Source organism: Lactuca sativa, chromosome 9 (assembly GCF_002870075.4).
Source record: "Lactuca sativa cultivar Salinas chromosome 9, Lsat_Salinas_v11, whole genome shotgun sequence".
In the NCBI taxonomy this organism is placed as follows: domain Eukaryota; kingdom Viridiplantae; phylum Streptophyta; class Magnoliopsida; order Asterales; family Asteraceae; genus Lactuca; species Lactuca sativa.
Window position 1 is genome coordinate 66,143,776 of NC_056631.2, and position 16,853 is coordinate 66,160,628.

At 37.6% G+C, this 16,853-nt stretch overlaps 1 protein-coding gene across 1 annotated transcript; it reads left to right on the forward strand.

Moving 5' to 3' along the window:
* Positions 1-227: 227 nt before the first annotated feature.
* On the forward strand, positions 228-3,540 carry LOC111920411 (U-box domain-containing protein 44). The gene is made up of 4 exons (XM_023915993.3): positions 228-1,433; positions 1,510-1,813; positions 1,879-2,369; positions 2,448-3,540. The coding sequence occupies exons 1-4, from the start codon at positions 228-230 to the stop codon at positions 3,441-3,443; spliced, it is 2,997 nt and encodes a 998-aa protein (XP_023771761.1). The 3' UTR covers positions 3,444-3,540.
* Positions 3,541-16,853: the final 13,313 nt, after the last annotated feature.

Consider the following 16,853-nt stretch of genomic DNA (forward strand, 5'->3'; position numbering starts at 1 on the left):
TTATAAGAGTGCTCATGATTACATTTGCTTTGAAAGAAACTTTACTTCGACAAGATGCTTGATAAGTACATTGCTATTATTGGTAAATAATTAGATTCATGTTATAGATAAGGAATTATAAATACATTGCTATTTAATACAAGTTTGCTGGATGCAGGATCGCAGGTTATGGTCTGGAATCTACAACTACTTACAAGTTGCAATTCTCTTGAAAACATTCCAAAATCATGAGTTCAAATGGACCAGATCCAGACACTCTTTCATGGGCTATCTCCACAACACTTAAGACACTTCATGCCACAAAATCCACCCAAATTCAAAAGGAAAATTTCAACAAGCTTTCATCTTACTTGGAGAAAATAACTCACATTCTACAAGAACTCACAAACTTTGAGATCAATGACTCCGGAAGCTTAAAAAACGCTATTCATGTTCTTACTAAACACGTTTCAGAAGCTAACAATCTCGCTCTCGAATGCACCAACAGGAACAAAATCTACCTCTTGCTAAACTCAAAAAAACTCGTTAAAACCTTAGAAAATATCACGAAAGAGATGGCAAATGCTCTAAACCTTCTTCCTAATTTCATCTCCTTCAATGGCCTCAGCCAAGACATCATCAAGCTATCCAACATCATGATGGAACCAAAGTATCAGGAAACAGTAAGAGAAGATGAAATCAAAGAGAGAATCGAATCAGGGATAAGAGAGAGAAACGTCGACAGAGCTTACGCCAACAGTTTACTCGTCTCCATTGCTGACGTCATCGGGATCTCCACAGAGCAGTCGGTGTTGCGACAGGAATATGAAGAATTCAAAAACGAAATGGAAACTGTGGGTCCGGCAGAAGACGTGGCGGAGGTTTTACAAGTCGAACAGATCGTGGCGTTGTTAGGGAAAGCCGATATCATCGCAACTCTAGAAGAACGTGAAAAGAAGTATTTTAGTAAGAGAAACTCGTTAGGGCGGCAACCGTTAGAACCGCTTCAATCGTTTTACTGTCCAATCACTGGCGACGTGATGGAAGATCCGGTGGAAACGCCGTCGGGGCATAGCTTTGAGAGGTACGCGATTGAGAAGTGGTTGGCAGAAGGGAATAATGGTTGTCCGATTACGAAGACGCCGTTGAAAGCATCGGGCTTGAGGACTAATAAGACGCTTCGTCAATCGATTGAAGAGTGGAGAGATAGAAACACGATGATTTTTATTGGTTCTATGAAGTCGCGGATTCTTTCTAATGAGGAGGAAGAAGTGATAGTGTCGTTAGGGAAGCTTCGAGATTTGTGTTTGGAAAGAGAGCTTCATCAAGAATGGCTGATGATGGAAGACTACTTGCCTGTTCTTCTTTCGCTTCTTTCTACCAAGAATTTTAAAATTAGATCGCATGTACTCGTTATTCTTCGCATCCTTGCAACCAACAACGATGACAGGAAGGTATGAATCAATTTAGAATCACATCAAACACCTCTACAGATTTAAAAGTTCATAATCTTTGATCGGTAACTTACAGGAAACCATAGCTAAAACGGATGATGGCATCAAATTGATTGTGTGTTCTCTAGCACGAAAGATCAAAGAAAGTAAGTTGGCATTGCAATTGCTCACGGAATTATCAGAAAATGAGGTGGCAAGAAACATAATTGGGAGTAGTCAAGGTTGCATACTTCTTCTTGTTACCATATCTGGTAGCGATGATCCTCAAGTTGCCAATGACGCCAAAAAACTCTTGGATAATCTCTCTTTTCTTCCTCAAAATATCGTGCAAATGGCCAAAGCTAATTATTTTGAACCTCTACTTCACCTTCTTTCTTCAGGTAAACAATAATGTCTGTAATTAATGTTCAATAGAAATTGATGATGAAAAAACGAATCAACACAGGGTCTGAAACTGTTCAACGGGAAATGGCGGATACATTATCAGAAGTTGAGATGACAGATCATGGAAAACTTACAGTTTGTGAAAGCGGAGCAGTAGAGTCGCTTGTTGCTATGCTTTCTCACGTTGATATAGAGATGAAGAAGGCTGCCATTTTAGCCCTGGAAAAGCTCTCAGGTGTGCCACAAAATGGATTAAAAATGATCAAACAAGGTGCAGTGGATCTGTTGTTTGGAATACTCTTCCGTGAAAGCTTATCAATGCCGATTCTGGTTGAAAAGGTCGTAGCCACAATTATGAACCTGGCGTTATCGTTAACTTCCGGTGAACTAGATCATCAGGAGATACCATTTCTGGAATCGGAAGAAGATGTTTTCAAATTATTCTCTCTCATCTCGTTAAACGGACCAAATGTTCAACAAAGTGTTCTTCGAACGTTCCTTGTAGTTTCTCAATCTCCTTCAGGTTCAAACATCAGGAAAACTTTACGGAAGGTGAGTTTTCCGATTTTCTGTTTATCTCCTTTGATTATATCGTCAATCGGTGTTTATTTGAGGGTTTAATTTCATCAGATTTCTTCGGTTCAAGTACTGGTTCAGTTATGCGAGCACGAAAATCTAGCCGTCCGATCAAACGCCGTGAAGCTGTTCTGTGGTTTGATAAAAGACGGGAGTGAGAATGACGATACATTTCAGGAACACGTTGGGCCTAAATGTGTGGAGACTTTGTTGAGAATCATAACAACTTCGGATAAAGTTGAAGAAGGCGTCGCTTCAATGGAAATCATCTCTAACCTTCCAAAAAACCCTAAAATGACGCGATGGATTCTCGATGCCAGAGCACTCGAATTGATCGTTTCCATCCTCACCAATCGATTTCAGAAACCGGAAATCATGATCGAAAGTGCTTCCGGAGCTCTTAGTCGATTCACCGTTTCATCAAATCCAGATCTGCAAAAAAAAGTAGCGGAAACCGGGATTATCACTACGCTCGTACACTTGCTTGATTCTGGAAGTTCTTTGACTAAACGGAACGTATCAGTTTCACTCCGGCAGTTCTCCGAGAGCTCCAGCAGCTTGACCCGACCCGTGAAGCCGAAATCAAGTTTATTTAGCTGTTGTTTGGCGTCACCGGAGTTAGGATGTACTGTTCACTCCGGAATTTGTGCAATCGATTCCTCGTTTTGTCTTCTCGAGGCTAATGCTGTAAATCCGCTTGCGAAAGTGCTTGATGAAGCTGATGTTGGAGCATGCGATGCTGCTCTTGATGCGTTGTTGACTTTAATCGCCGGTGAGCTGTTGCAGAAGGGTAGTAAGGTGTTGGAAGGTGGTGATGTGATTGCGAAAATGGTGAAATTGTTGAGTTCGGCGGATGTGAGGTTGCAGGAGAAAGCACTTGTTGAGTTGGAGAGAATATTCCGGCTGCCGGAATATAAACAGAAGTATAAATCATCGGCACAGATGCCGTTAGTTGAGATTACACAGAGAGGTAGTAGTGGTATGAAATCTATTGCTGCTAAGATTTTGGCTCATTTGAATGTGCTTAATGAACAATCCTCTTTTTTCTGATCAATTCTGCTCAGGTTTGGTGTATAAATTTAATTTTGAAAATTTATTGATGTATAGGTAAATTTGTTCAAAAATGCATGGAAAAACTTAAATGTGATAGTCGCACCTATAATAATTTTTGAAAAAAAAGTAATTTACAGAAATAGCCCTTGCAGTATTAGTAGAAATAACAACATTTGTTCAACTTCATTTTTGTTTACATGTTCGTTCCTGTTTGGCTTCATCTTAACAAAATCAAAACCTATCAAACTCCCGATGAAGTTTGTCCAGGTTTCATCTTAAAACAAAATCAAAATCTATGAAGTTACCGTTGAAGACATCTATAAGACTATAACTAGAAGCTTGGTATGAGCAAACCAATATTAAAGTTATGTTTGACGTACTAGCTGAAAAAATAGTTGATAGCTAAAAAGCTAGCTGTTAAATAAAAAGCTAGTTGATAGCTGAAAAACTAGCTGATAAAAAATAACGTTTTATAAAACTAGCTGAAAAAAAATGATATAAAAAGACATTTAAAAGAATTTGTTTTTAAAATTAATGAAAGGGTATATTTGAAAAAAATTTAAAAAGCTCATAAAAAGCTAATCTAAGTAGCTTTTTAAAAAGCTAGCTTATAAGTTATTTTTTTGGCTTGCCAAACACAACAACTTAAAAAAACTCGAAAAATAAGCTAGTTTTTCAGCTATCTGTAGCACGCTAAACAAAGCCTAAGAGTGATTTTATATAGTAAAATAATTATATTATGTCACCATATAACCCAATTTTTTCGGACCAAAGAAAATAAACATAATACCCGTGAAAATCTCAACACGAACTAGTGGGAATGCATAGTCTGACAAGAAGCAACCCCAATAAACTTTTGTGGGTTTAATTTCTTCTAAGAGAAAAATATTTATGATAGTTTCATAGTCTCCACCTAATGCAACTCAATAAGTCTTCGCGGACTATTTTTTTCTCACACGAATTAATGTTTTGCACGTTTCCAACATAACTTTTAACCATGCATACACTGGGTATAATTTTTCTTAGCTAAAGAGTCACGAGGTCATCTACTTACGTCTATTTAGAAGGGTTTTGAGGTTATATCTTTAGGGACTTGTCTAATTTTTGCAACGTGATCTTGGTGTCCCTCGAACTTTTAGTTATTCATTATGATCTTGATTCGGTTGCATTTCCATACAACAATTATTGAGGTGTCGGCCCAACAAATAAAAATGTACAAATATATTTTCAAATTCACTGCTATAATGCACTAAAAACGTAGTACAAGGCAATTATGATCGATCTCCAGAGATGCATAATGAATTGGTACGCCTCTTTGCACAAGACATAATGTAATCAAATTTTGAGGGGAATGTTTGTATATAATGTAATGTAAATGACAAATATGCAATAGTATTGAAAGAAAATTAAGAAATAAGAAGATTCTTATTCTATGTTTTACTAATGTGGTTGTGCAATTTAATAATGAAATGGTGTAGGTTATATTCTATGTAAATTGGTACTTGAAAGCATTAACGAACTATAATGTTTTCCATTCACCAAGTTGTTTAACCAAAATAAGATATATGAATTAAACCTAATCATTAGAGTCTAATCTAAACAAGCTCTTAAATAATGATTAAAAAATTGCATCAAGCTTTATGTGAATGTTTCCAACAATGTTCAATACTTCTAACACGCTACGAAGTGTGAAACTATGCAATTTTGGTTTACATCAAAGTTAATCTCATTATAGAACCAATTTAATGTTTGTTACTTAAAATCATCCACAAAACAATTACGAATTTTGCAAATTGAATACTAGAATGAACCAACCCTATTTTAAGTGGTCAAGATAAATTGAATTGAAAATTAAACATTTAGTCAAATTAAACATTAAGTGGTCAAGGCTTAAGTGTAGGGTGTGGTAAAACCTTTAATGAAAAAAATTGGTGTTCTAAACACCCAACACGGCGTGGATGAGCTGTTCCCAGTCGTGTTTGAGCAAAATTTCATGATTTTTCAAAGATTCCCGTTTCAACACGAAGTGTTGCTACCCCAACATGACGTGTTGCTTTATCAGTTTCTGAATAAAGACCATTTTTGAACTCAGTCAAAAAGGTTTTTTTAACCCTAAAAGAGCAAAATTCGTTTTCATCTTACCCCATTACCCCCAAACACACCGAGTTTGCTTTTAACACCCTCAATCCTCAATTCCATCGGTTTCGCTTCAACTTCTACAAAAAAAGGTAAGATTTTTCTCTCCCAAACCTGTTTAAAGTAAAGATTTTCAAGGGTTTTGTGTTCAATTTGCATTTTAGAATGGATTTTAGTAATTTTCTATATTTTTCTAGGGTTTTGATTGTAAGTAAATCGGAGCATTTTGTTTTGAATTTCTTGTGTTTAAATGTATATCCCAGTATTATAAGTAAAAACCTAGCATTATTTGAAGTTAAAATGGTCGATTTGGTCTTGAATCGAAATGTGATAGCTGAACTGTTCATCGAACACGGCGTGTTGTTCATCAAACACGGTGTGTTTGACGAACACTGAGCCCAGTTTTTGCTTAAGAGTTTATTTTAAGTGCTTTTGGTATTAGGTTTTCTCTTTTGTTGTTCAATTGTCCAGAAAATATGAGAAGAGGCTAGAGAAACCAACATGCTCCAAAAGAACAATCGGGTTTTCCATGGTACAATTTTTCGGAGGTCGTTCCTCCAGGGGTATTATCGGAATGGCAGAAAAAACTAGAGAAACTAAAGACTGGAGATTTTTACATTGCAAATGCAGTTAGTTGGGAATGGCTTCAACAAGTGGGGCTAGTCGATGCAATGAACTCGTATTTAACAAAAAAAAAATTGTGGTTGGTTGGGTGAGAGTTATGTGTATAAGTTGGAGGAGGTTGTTCCAAATTCAAGAACTAGTTTAAAAAGAATTGTGCTTGGAATTTTATGCTAGCGTTCGGTTTAGAGGACGAAGTGATGCTTTTGACACAGAAAACCTAACTTTTTGTTTAGGTGGGGAGAGACGGGAGTGTAGTGTTGCGGACTTGGCTTGGAGGTTGGATCTATATAATCGATCAGAGGCAATTACCGAGGGTTTTTGTGACAACCCGAAATTTCCATTTTGTACGAACATTATCAAGTGAATAGAAGTTAGAGCAGTCACAATAAATTTTCAAACTTTTCCGTATAAGTTTGAGTATTTCAGGGTTTACACTTAAGGAGATATCAGGAGAGTGGATGCACTAGGGTTTTGTGCAACTCTGTTATTCCAAAACTCTATTACATTAGAGTTCATTTCGGGAATAAAATATTTTCTGCCAAAAATCCCAGGACTATATATAGAATTCTGAGCCATATTCATTCATTAGTTACATTTCCAACTAGAGAAAAGTCATTTTCTCTCTCACGGATCTTCGGGTTTTCATCCCAAATCGTGAGTACCTCTCTCTAGTTGTACTATATGGTTTATAATGTGCTGAATAACATCGATTTCATAACAAAACAGCTAGATTCGAGAGTTTACCGCCCAAGAACACCTTGGGGAGTAAACTTTTTTTATAAGGGTTAAATGATGCCTAGTCCCTTCCCCTTGTTAAGTAACTACCTTAGACTTGTATGTAGGTGTATTTAAGACTAGAAATCATCCATGAACACCAAGATTTAGGTGTTCACGGCCCAAGAAGTTCTTGGACCGTGAACTCCAAACTCAAAGGCTAAAGAGTGCCTTAATCACTCCTAAAGCCTTGGACAATAGCCTTGATTTACTTCTAGTTAATTTAGGGACTTTAAATCATCAAAACCCCCTCCTAAAGAGAGATTACGGCCCTAATATCTAATGGTTATGGTTCTTGGGCCGTGAACATCAAAGAAGGGTACCAAAGTGTGCCTAAGGCCTTCATTAGCCTTAGATAAATGTCTAGAACCTATCCTAGATGAGCATGGGACTTGAAAGCATAAAAACACCCCTTTCCATATGATTTTACGGCAGTAAACTCAAAAGGAAATGGCCTTGGGGCCGTAAACTCCTCAAAGGAGTGTATTAGTGCCCTAAACTCTTCCATGGATTAAACCAACAAGTAAAATTGCTTCTAGGGATCATGTAACACTTCAAAACACCAAATGTCATTAAGCTTAGGAGCTTACGGCCGTAAACTCAAGGTTTTACGACCGTAAACTCCTTGTGTGAGGTTTATGAGTAAACTCATGTATAGGGTCCTTTGGAACCCTAAACCCTTTAGCCTTGTCCCACAACAACTTAGATACAATCCTTAGGGCTTATAACACTTATGTAAAGTGTTTATTATGTTCTAGGATGTCTTAACATTTACAATTAGTAGTTTAAGACTAATTGGGTGCATATATGTGTGATTATATGTAACGCCCGCAAATCCGGGCTAGTCAATTTAGAGGCAATAGGGGTCGAAAACGACTTTTCGACAAAAGGTTATTTAAAATAAATAATCTTAATCAAGTTTTAGAATATGTCACAAGGTTTCTGTACATATAAAGAACGCCGAAATCCGAGTTATAACGAAGAAGTTATGGCCCGTCGAAGTTTTACGGCAAAACCGGCACGGCACCGGGAAGCGTAAATAGTGAATTTATGATAGAGCGAGATTTAGGCTTAGAAATCTAAACAAAAGTTGTATAATATGTTAAACTAAGAGTGTCGATAAAAAGAACGCCCAAATCTGACTTCGTATGAGGAAGTTATGATTTTTCTAAGATTCGGCTTAGCAGTGCACGACCCGAAACTCGAATTTTAGTTCGAGCGGTTTTTGGCTTACACGACCTAAATGAGAGTTGAAGATCTCATTAATAGGAACTCAACGGTAAAAAGATGGACGAAAACGGAGTTCGTATGAAGGAGTTACGAATTCTTCGCGGTCATTTAACAGTCTAAACTCCTCCTACTGTTAAATTTGAGATCGGTCGAGAATTAGCCGACGGAGTCTAAACGAAAGTTGTAGATCTTGATTTTACCTACGCGTGGATATAAAGAACGTCGAAAACGGAGCTCGTATGCGAAAGTTATGATTTTTCTAAGTTCGAAGGCTGATACGCGATAGGGGGTGACGTGGCACCACCAGAAGCTTGCCACATGCACCAACTCGGCGAGTCCATCAGATTTCTCACCTATAAATAGAGGTGCCGGGTTCCCTCATTTTCTCACCCCTCAACCTTCTTCTTTCTCTCTCTATACTCTCTCTCTCTAAGCTCCCTAACCCCCCCTAAAAGCCTAGGTAAACCCCCTAGCACCCGAAGGAAGCCCTAAGGCTCCCGGAGTCCCGAGAAAAGAGCCTTTCGGCTCGGGAACGCTGCTCCAGCGAAGCCCGGTTTTCAAGAAAACCCGCTGTAAGTGAGCTACGCCTAACCCATCTTTAGTATAACTTATGTTTTAATATAGTAACATTATTAGGAACTTATAATGAGTATTTGGGCTATTATTATGAGTTATATTGAGTGTTATTTAACGCTTATATAATAATAATAATAGTCAGACTATAAGTTTGTCGCGGTTATCGTTGGACTAAACCCTAGTGGTATTGATACTAGGTTTTATTGAAGGAAATTGTTTTGAGAGTATCGAAGCGCTGTTCGAGTGTTGAGTCACCACCTACTCAGGTGAGTGCATAGTTACTTTCAGCTTACACATAGATATGAAGTATTTTATACAAATTACGTGTTGTGTGTATATTATCTGTATACTTGCTATCTATGCTGGATGAACGTTTTATACATGTTTTTAATGTTTTAAACTGTATATGTATTTTATATCTACAAAATGTGTTGGGTAAAACATGGGTAGATGTAATAGTTGCTGTGTGACAAAATAAAATAATGAGAGGCCTCGTTATAGCTGTTCTTGATGATCTAGTCATCTAGCGGAGTATAGATGACGACCACGGACTATTCTAGACAGTCCAGTGGAACACTAGCAGGCTCGCAACCTGTAGGTGTTTATTTGAAATGTGTGTTTATTTGAACTGTGTGTTTATTCGAACTGTGTGTTCATTCGAACTGTGTGAACTGTGTGCTCACCAGGTACACTCCATCCCAATGATAGTCCTTTGACTAAGTCCCTTGTGTTAGATGTTTTAGGGACGTAATGTGAGGATAACGGGAATGAGTAATTGGGTTGATTGCTTGATGTTTAAAAATAATAACTATATTATTGTGGGTTGAAAACCCTATGTGCTCACCAGGTTTCCCAACCTGACCCACTCAGTTTATTTATATCACAGGTGTTGATATGAAGTGACATTACACTGAGAGATTTAAAAGAGATGTAGATCACTAGTGTAAATAATTGTAAGTTCTGTTTATGCTTATGTTTCTGTATTAACGATGACATCCCAAACGTTTTAAAATGAAATAAATACGTTTCCTCGAAAATGTTTTAATAACGTATTTACCATGTTTTTCTGGGAACAAATTCCGCAACCTTTTTATAAAACGAAGTACTCTGATTTTCATAAAGCATAAACAAAATCGGTCTTTTCTAGCCGTGATTTTGGGGATGTCACATTATATGTTCATTAGGATCATAGTGTGTGTACAAGTTCTCACTTGACACCTAACAATCCTATACCGTTCAGTTCATCCAAACCACCATCTTCAAGTGAGTTCATACCCCTTAATCAATATTTTAAATGATTTTAAATGCTTTAATTGGGGGGGGGGGGGAATACAAGTAGAAAACAACATGTTATTAAATCACTCATATGTATTTTATAACTGTGTTTTCATCCAGCAGATTTCACATACTTCAAAATGTGATGCATGATAGGGATGTTATTCGGGTTGGAACCGAACCGAACCGACTCGAACCCGAATAAACCGAAAACCGAATAAGGGTAATTGTATGAACCGAAAATTGAACCAAATAAGCAATACGGGTTCGGTTCGGGTATCATTCGATTCGGTTCGGTTCCGACCCGAATAACCCAAATAACATGTAGAAGATGATTACGGAGCCGAATAACCCGAATAACATTTACAAATAACATTTACAATGTGATTATAAATATTGTATTTTGTATGACTTGAATGGAGTTTGATCATAGTAAAAACTAGTAAACAATGATGAGGAGACGATTATTTTTTCCAGACGCAAGGGCCAACTTTTATTTCTTAACGTGAATGGACTTTGAAGTTTAAACTTTGAACTAGTGATGATCGATCAATGAGTCCGGATTATCGTAAGTCGCAAGGGCAGCAGCCGCAACTATCAATCAAAGAGTAATGTCGCAAGGATTAGAAAAACCTCAATCGATCAAAGAGTAATGTCGTCGACTCGTCGATTTGGTGTAATACAGATGATCGAATTCGATTTCGTTGATTTTTTTGGTGTATTACGTGGGTTTTGTTGGGTAAAGATAGATAGAAAAGAAGACCGAATAAGCAATCGTGTTAGGAAAAAAATGTGACTTTTCATATTCGGTTCGGTCTTTTTGGACCGAATAAGCCCTTATTCGGGTAACCCGGACCGAATAACCAAAAAACCGAATAAGCCTTATATAGATACCCGAAAACCGAATCGAATTGCTTATTCGGGTCTAATTCGGTTTGGTTCGGTTCGGTTCGGGTTTTCGGGCCAAATTCTCATCCCTAATGCATGAAATGGTTTTCTATCTTAAAATACCTTGGTAGCAATTGTATTTGTTTTGAAATGTTTATTAAAATGACATCAAGTCATTGTTAATTATTGTTCAAAACTCTTAGATATCTTACAAAACCATTTTTACCTTCTTGAACAAAACTATATCTATACACTTATGTTCTTATATATGTATTGATGTTATAGTTTTCATCCTTCATTCAGTTTCCCACACTCTTGTGTAGCAAGGGTGTATAAACCTGCTTGGACAACCAATTACCTTCTAGTTAACTATTATAGGGATAGTTAGAAGATACAAAACATTATTCCTATTACAAGGAATTACATCAGAGTCAGTTAATTCATGAGTCTATACTATACATTACATGTTACATGAATACGCTTACATGAATACATTACATGAGTACCTTTACGTAGATACATTTACCTGTATACATTTACATGAATACTTGTATCTTGATTCACGAGGATGATTTATTAGTACCTTCTGTGTAAATTGTCCTGCCTATCCCAGTTCAACGGGATATCTAGACGGGACTAACCATTCCGAATCCCACCTGTTAGCAACAGTGGTTGATGAACATCTACGGATGCTTACGGTTATTACTTATATATTAGGGGTACCTTTACGGGACTAACCATTTGGGCCTACTGTTCGCTATAGAGGTTGATGAACATCTACGGATGCCTACGGTTAATACTTATACTAGGAGTACCTTTACGGGACTAACCCTTCCTCCCATCTACTGCAGCTACAGAGGACAATTGAATAATCTACGGATGTTCAAAGGTTATACATTTCGTTAATCGCGATGTCGTGTTAATCCTAATACAAAAGGATAACAATTACATTAGTACATTTTCCTATTACTTTATTTTGTGATACATTCATATAAACGATGAGTTAGACTAAGTACTGTTAGTAATAGTCAAAAGAAAGGAAAAACTATCATTTTCACTTACAAAACATTCGGGTCTTGGTAGGAGACTACATTTCATACTAGTAGGAAATAAGGGATTTTCTAGGGTTTTCATCACTTATATCAATTGTTTCATTTAAAGATTTACAAGGCATTCATAACAACTTTCCAAAACAAGATAATGACACTTAAATACTTATGAATTCACTAGCTTTAGGCTAATACTCGCTTTCAAAATAATTTGTATTTTCAGGTCACCAGTAGACAGGTACGACGGCCAGGTTTTGAGAAGACGGAGCACAGACAAGACTCGTCTTTTATTTTGATTGTATATTTTTGGTGTCTTATTACATTGAAAGAACACACATGTATTAAAACTTTACTTTTAATGCAATGGATGATGTTGTTGCTTGTTTACTACTTTACATTGTTGTTATACTATACATGACGTCCTCCACCCCGGAACGTTTCCGCCGTTCTTGGTTTTGGGGTGTGATAGATTGGTATCAGAGCATTGTTTATAGTGAATATAGTATATCAACCCATAAAAGATATACTAACTATAAATACATTGGGATTAAAACACTCTGTCTAAGAGTTATACTTTTAAATAATAAAATATTTAAGTAAGTATACATGCATGCATTCATACTAAAATCAGTGTCACAATAACAAGAACAAAAGTATTACGATTGTTGAATATCACAAGTAAGCCTGGGGATATATGGTCAGTCTTGGGAATGGCATAGCTTGATCAACTATGCTGGTCCAAGGAGTGATTAGCATATGCCCAAGAATGGTTGTGATGTGGCAACAAGTCTAAAAACTTACCAACACAACCATAAAGTAATACCATAGGGGTATTTAGTCTTACTGTAATTATCTTAGTCAGTCCGTCTATTTAGCTATTTCTTATACCCCTTTTCTCGCATAGATTTTAATGGCTGGATTTCACCACGGCGATCCGTGCTTCCCAAACCAAGGCAACGCTGGATGGCTAGAGGAAGAACCAGAAGATGATCACCCAATCCCTTTGGATGATCACCATGCTGAGGGTTTTTCCGATAGTTCTGAATCGGAGCCTGTAGTCAACAACCTACCCCTAGTTGCTCAAGACCCAAACCTGAACCCCCCACATTTCAAGGACCCATACCTCTGTGGGCCACTAACTTCAATAGATGGAGTCAGGAACAGAGTCAACCCATTCCCTACAATGGAGACAGAAGTTTCTACAACCTCACTGAAGGAGGTTCTGCTGACAGGGTCCTACCCATCATGGTTCGTAGGATCTCTAGGAACACGATACTGGGTCAATCAACTATCAATCGAGTCTTGGAGATTGACGCCAACTCTGGCGTTAACGCCGTCCGCATTCGCCAACTAGAGTCTGCTCATGAAAGGACTCTGGTCCGCAATGCAGCTCTGCAGAGGGAACTTGCTGAAACTTAAGCTGAAGTTAGGGAACTTCAAGCTCAGCAAGTGAGAGCTGACAGGCGTATGAGGGACATGGAACGTCTACTGTCGCGATCAAGAACTCATGCTAGCAGTTCTCGTCGCCGATAGAACCTCGGCGACTCATCTTTTGGATATAACCTAGTTTATGTAAAAACTTTGGTCTAATTTCCTATCTTTGTAAATCTTAGACCTGTTAGGTCTTGATCTAGTCATAGTTCTGTCAAAAATTTTCCTATCTTGGCTGATGTAAGGCCTACTTCTAGGCCATTTTTCCAGAACTTGTTACATCTGTAATCCCAGTATTATTGACAGATATCTAATCATATGGAAATTATTATCCAAATGCTATCGTTTTCATTTAGCTATGCTATTCATTTTGTTGTTGTACTATGGAGAGTTAGTCCATGAGACATACTCATTATTCATTTATTCTTATCCATGTCGTCATCTTTTAAACGTATAGTTAAAGATGCCGCCATGCAAGAATCCCAGGCGTAACCCTAACAACAAAACACCGATACCACCACCTCAACCTCCTCAACCACCTTCTCCTTTCGATGCCACTATGTTCCAGGCAGCCTTCACAGCGGCAGTAGCAGCTGTTGTGTCATTCATCAATGCTCTTGTCCCTAGTGGATCGGGAACAGGTGCACCTCCCTCGAACCATGGTGAAAGCCATGGACATCCCCAGGAATGCACCTACAAGGACTTCACGAACGCCAAACCCCACAGCTTCAACATAACTGGTGGGGTAATGGTGTTAAGGCAATGGATTGAAAAGATGGAATCTGTCTTTGAAATCTGTGCTTGCCAGGAGGGCAACAAGGTCAAGTTTGCAGCTTGTACCTTCTCTGACAGAGCATTAACATGGTGGAACGGCCATGTTAAGTATCTGACTTTAGTGGTGGCATATTCCATCAGCTAGGAACACTTGAAGGACATGCTGATGAGGGAGTACTGTCCTCGAGGTGAAGTACAAAAACTCGAGCAGGAACTTTAGGGTCTACAAATGGTTGGATCCGACATATCAATAGCCGCAATGTGAGAGGTAAGATTATCTTTTTCTCCTTATGAACAACTCGAATAGAAGAATTCTATTTCCGGATGACTTTCTTAAGATTTTGAAGCTTCTTTTTAAAAGCTACAAAACTGTTAACATCATTAATGTCGTTAGTAGTCCAAGTGTCGGTCACAAGCTTGTGAAAATCCTCCATATCTAACCAGGAATTAAAAAAGCAAAAAGGAGTAGGGCCAAAATCAAGCACTTTCTCCTTTAACAGAATCTGACGATGAACTGGAATAAATTTATCTAACACCACCTTAGTGACACCAACAAACATGTCAAGAAAAGAATCATAAGCAAAGATTAAGTCAAGTTTGTTCATTTTAGAAGCTTACCTATCCGTCCAAGTAAAAGAATAACCACCCAAATCAACTTCAATTAGTTCTCATTAGGTATCCATACCTTTTGTAGGTATTCCATGCTATTTTTACTATAACTTTAGATCCTATCGCTTGTTATGGTCTCTTCTTTTGATGGTTTGCGACTCACACCATGCTCTGGTAGTCTGTTTGGAAACTCTCGCTTGTGCTTCCTGAGAGAATATATGTGATTTTTAACTGTAGTTAGACAATTTCCTTTTTGACAATCAACATTGTTGATATTGTGATATGCTCGTCCTGTTTAATGGATCCATTCTATACATAAAACATTATTATTCTGTGTCTTTTGACGTTATGTCCTTTGGCCAATTTGTGTAATTTTTAATTTCATGAAAAATTTAGATTACAAAGATATTTAATATTAACTGAACCATTTGAAAAAAGGGTCAACATAATCATATCTCCACTAAGCTGTGGGAAAGACGAATCACAATGATCCAGATCAATAAATCTAGACAAAACTGCAAAAATGGTCCCTGTAGTATGCCTTTTTTCTGAGGTTTAGTCCAAACTTCGACTTTTTTGGTTTCATGGTCCTTTTGGCCTAGTTTGTACGTGGATTTGGTCCCTTCCAAAACAAAAATGACTAAATTACCCTTATTATATTTATTTTCCATTTTTTTCTAAAAATATTTATATTTATTAAAGAAAATTACGGACCCATATACCCCCTCTCTCTCTCTCTATCTCTCTCACTCTCTATCTAGATTATATCCTCCTAATCGGATTTGATCCTAACCCCCATCCCTCATGGTCTCCATTCCTCTATACCTCCATTTTTTCCGAGAACACCACAACCACCACTGATTATTACCTACCGTCCTTTTCCTTCCTCTCTATCCCCAAATCAATTTAGATAACGATGTCGCCTTCAACCATCATCACACCAAACCTACTCCCTCTTCCATTTTCTTTGTTTGGTGACATCCAATCAATAAACTATTGTCGGAGAACATAACCTAAGTCCCTAGCCTCTGCGTCTTCCTCTGTACATAATATTCCTATCTGATGAAGGTAAGACCAACAATTCGATTTCATATATTCCCAATTTTAGGGTTTTCAAGTTCCGATTTTAGGGGTGTCAATAGGGGTGTAAACGAGCTGAGTCGAGCCGAATACTACCAAGCTCGAAGCTCGGATCGACTAAAACACTCGAGCTCGAAACTCGGCTCGAACTCGACTCAAGCCTTGATTTTAAGCTCCAGCACGAGCCCGTGAAATACTCGACAGTCTCGAGCTTGGCTCGGCTTGGCTCAACTAATATTTAAAAAAAAAATCAAAATCACTAAATTGAGTAAGAAATATTAAACGTTCCACATGTAAATGTCCAAACTACCAAAAAAACAACTATTCATCACCTAATATCAATATAACATCAACTATATATGTCATAAATGAATAATTATAAATAAATGACATATATGTTATAAATGAACAATTATAAAGAAATGGTATATATGTAAATTACACTAAGCTTGATTAAGCTCGTGAGCCTTACGAGCTGAGTATTTTTGTACTCGAGCTCGGCTCGATAAGGTACTCGAGTAGCTCGAGCTCGAGCTCGGCTCGATTAAGGTCGAGTCGATTTCGAGTATTTTCCGAGTTGGTTTGGAGTTTCTTGCGATTTGGCTTGTCTCACTTACACCCCTAGGTGTCAAGGTCCAATTCATGAGTTTCAAGGTCCCAATTTCAGATGATGAACATGTATATCTTTGAATGTGGATTTTATGGGTTTTAAAGGTCGGATTTTAGGGTTTTCATGTCCGATTCTGAGGAAGAAAATGGTGTATAATGGCTGGAGGTTCGTGTTTTCGCTTTCTGATGATTTAATTTTTAAACAAAAGTGAAGATGGAAGGATATATTTTGTAATACTGACTCTGTTAATTCTGGGATTCAATGATGGAACCAAATTTTGTTTTACATAGAGATAATCGAAATGGGTATCGAAAAAGATGATGATGAATTTCTGGGATTTAAGCTAATGAA

Coding starts and splice junctions, on each gene's coding strand:
- LOC111920411 (XM_023915993.3), top strand. CDS start 228: ATGAGTTCAAATGGACCAGATCCAGACACTCTTTCATGGGCTATCTCC. Junction 1,814..1,878: donor ACTTCACCTTCTTTCTTCAG/GTAAACAATAAT, acceptor GAATCAACACAG/GGTCTGAAACTGTTCAACGG. Junction 2,370..2,447: donor TCAGGAAAACTTTACGGAAG/GTGAGTTTTCCG, acceptor TAATTTCATCAG/ATTTCTTCGGTTCAAGTACT.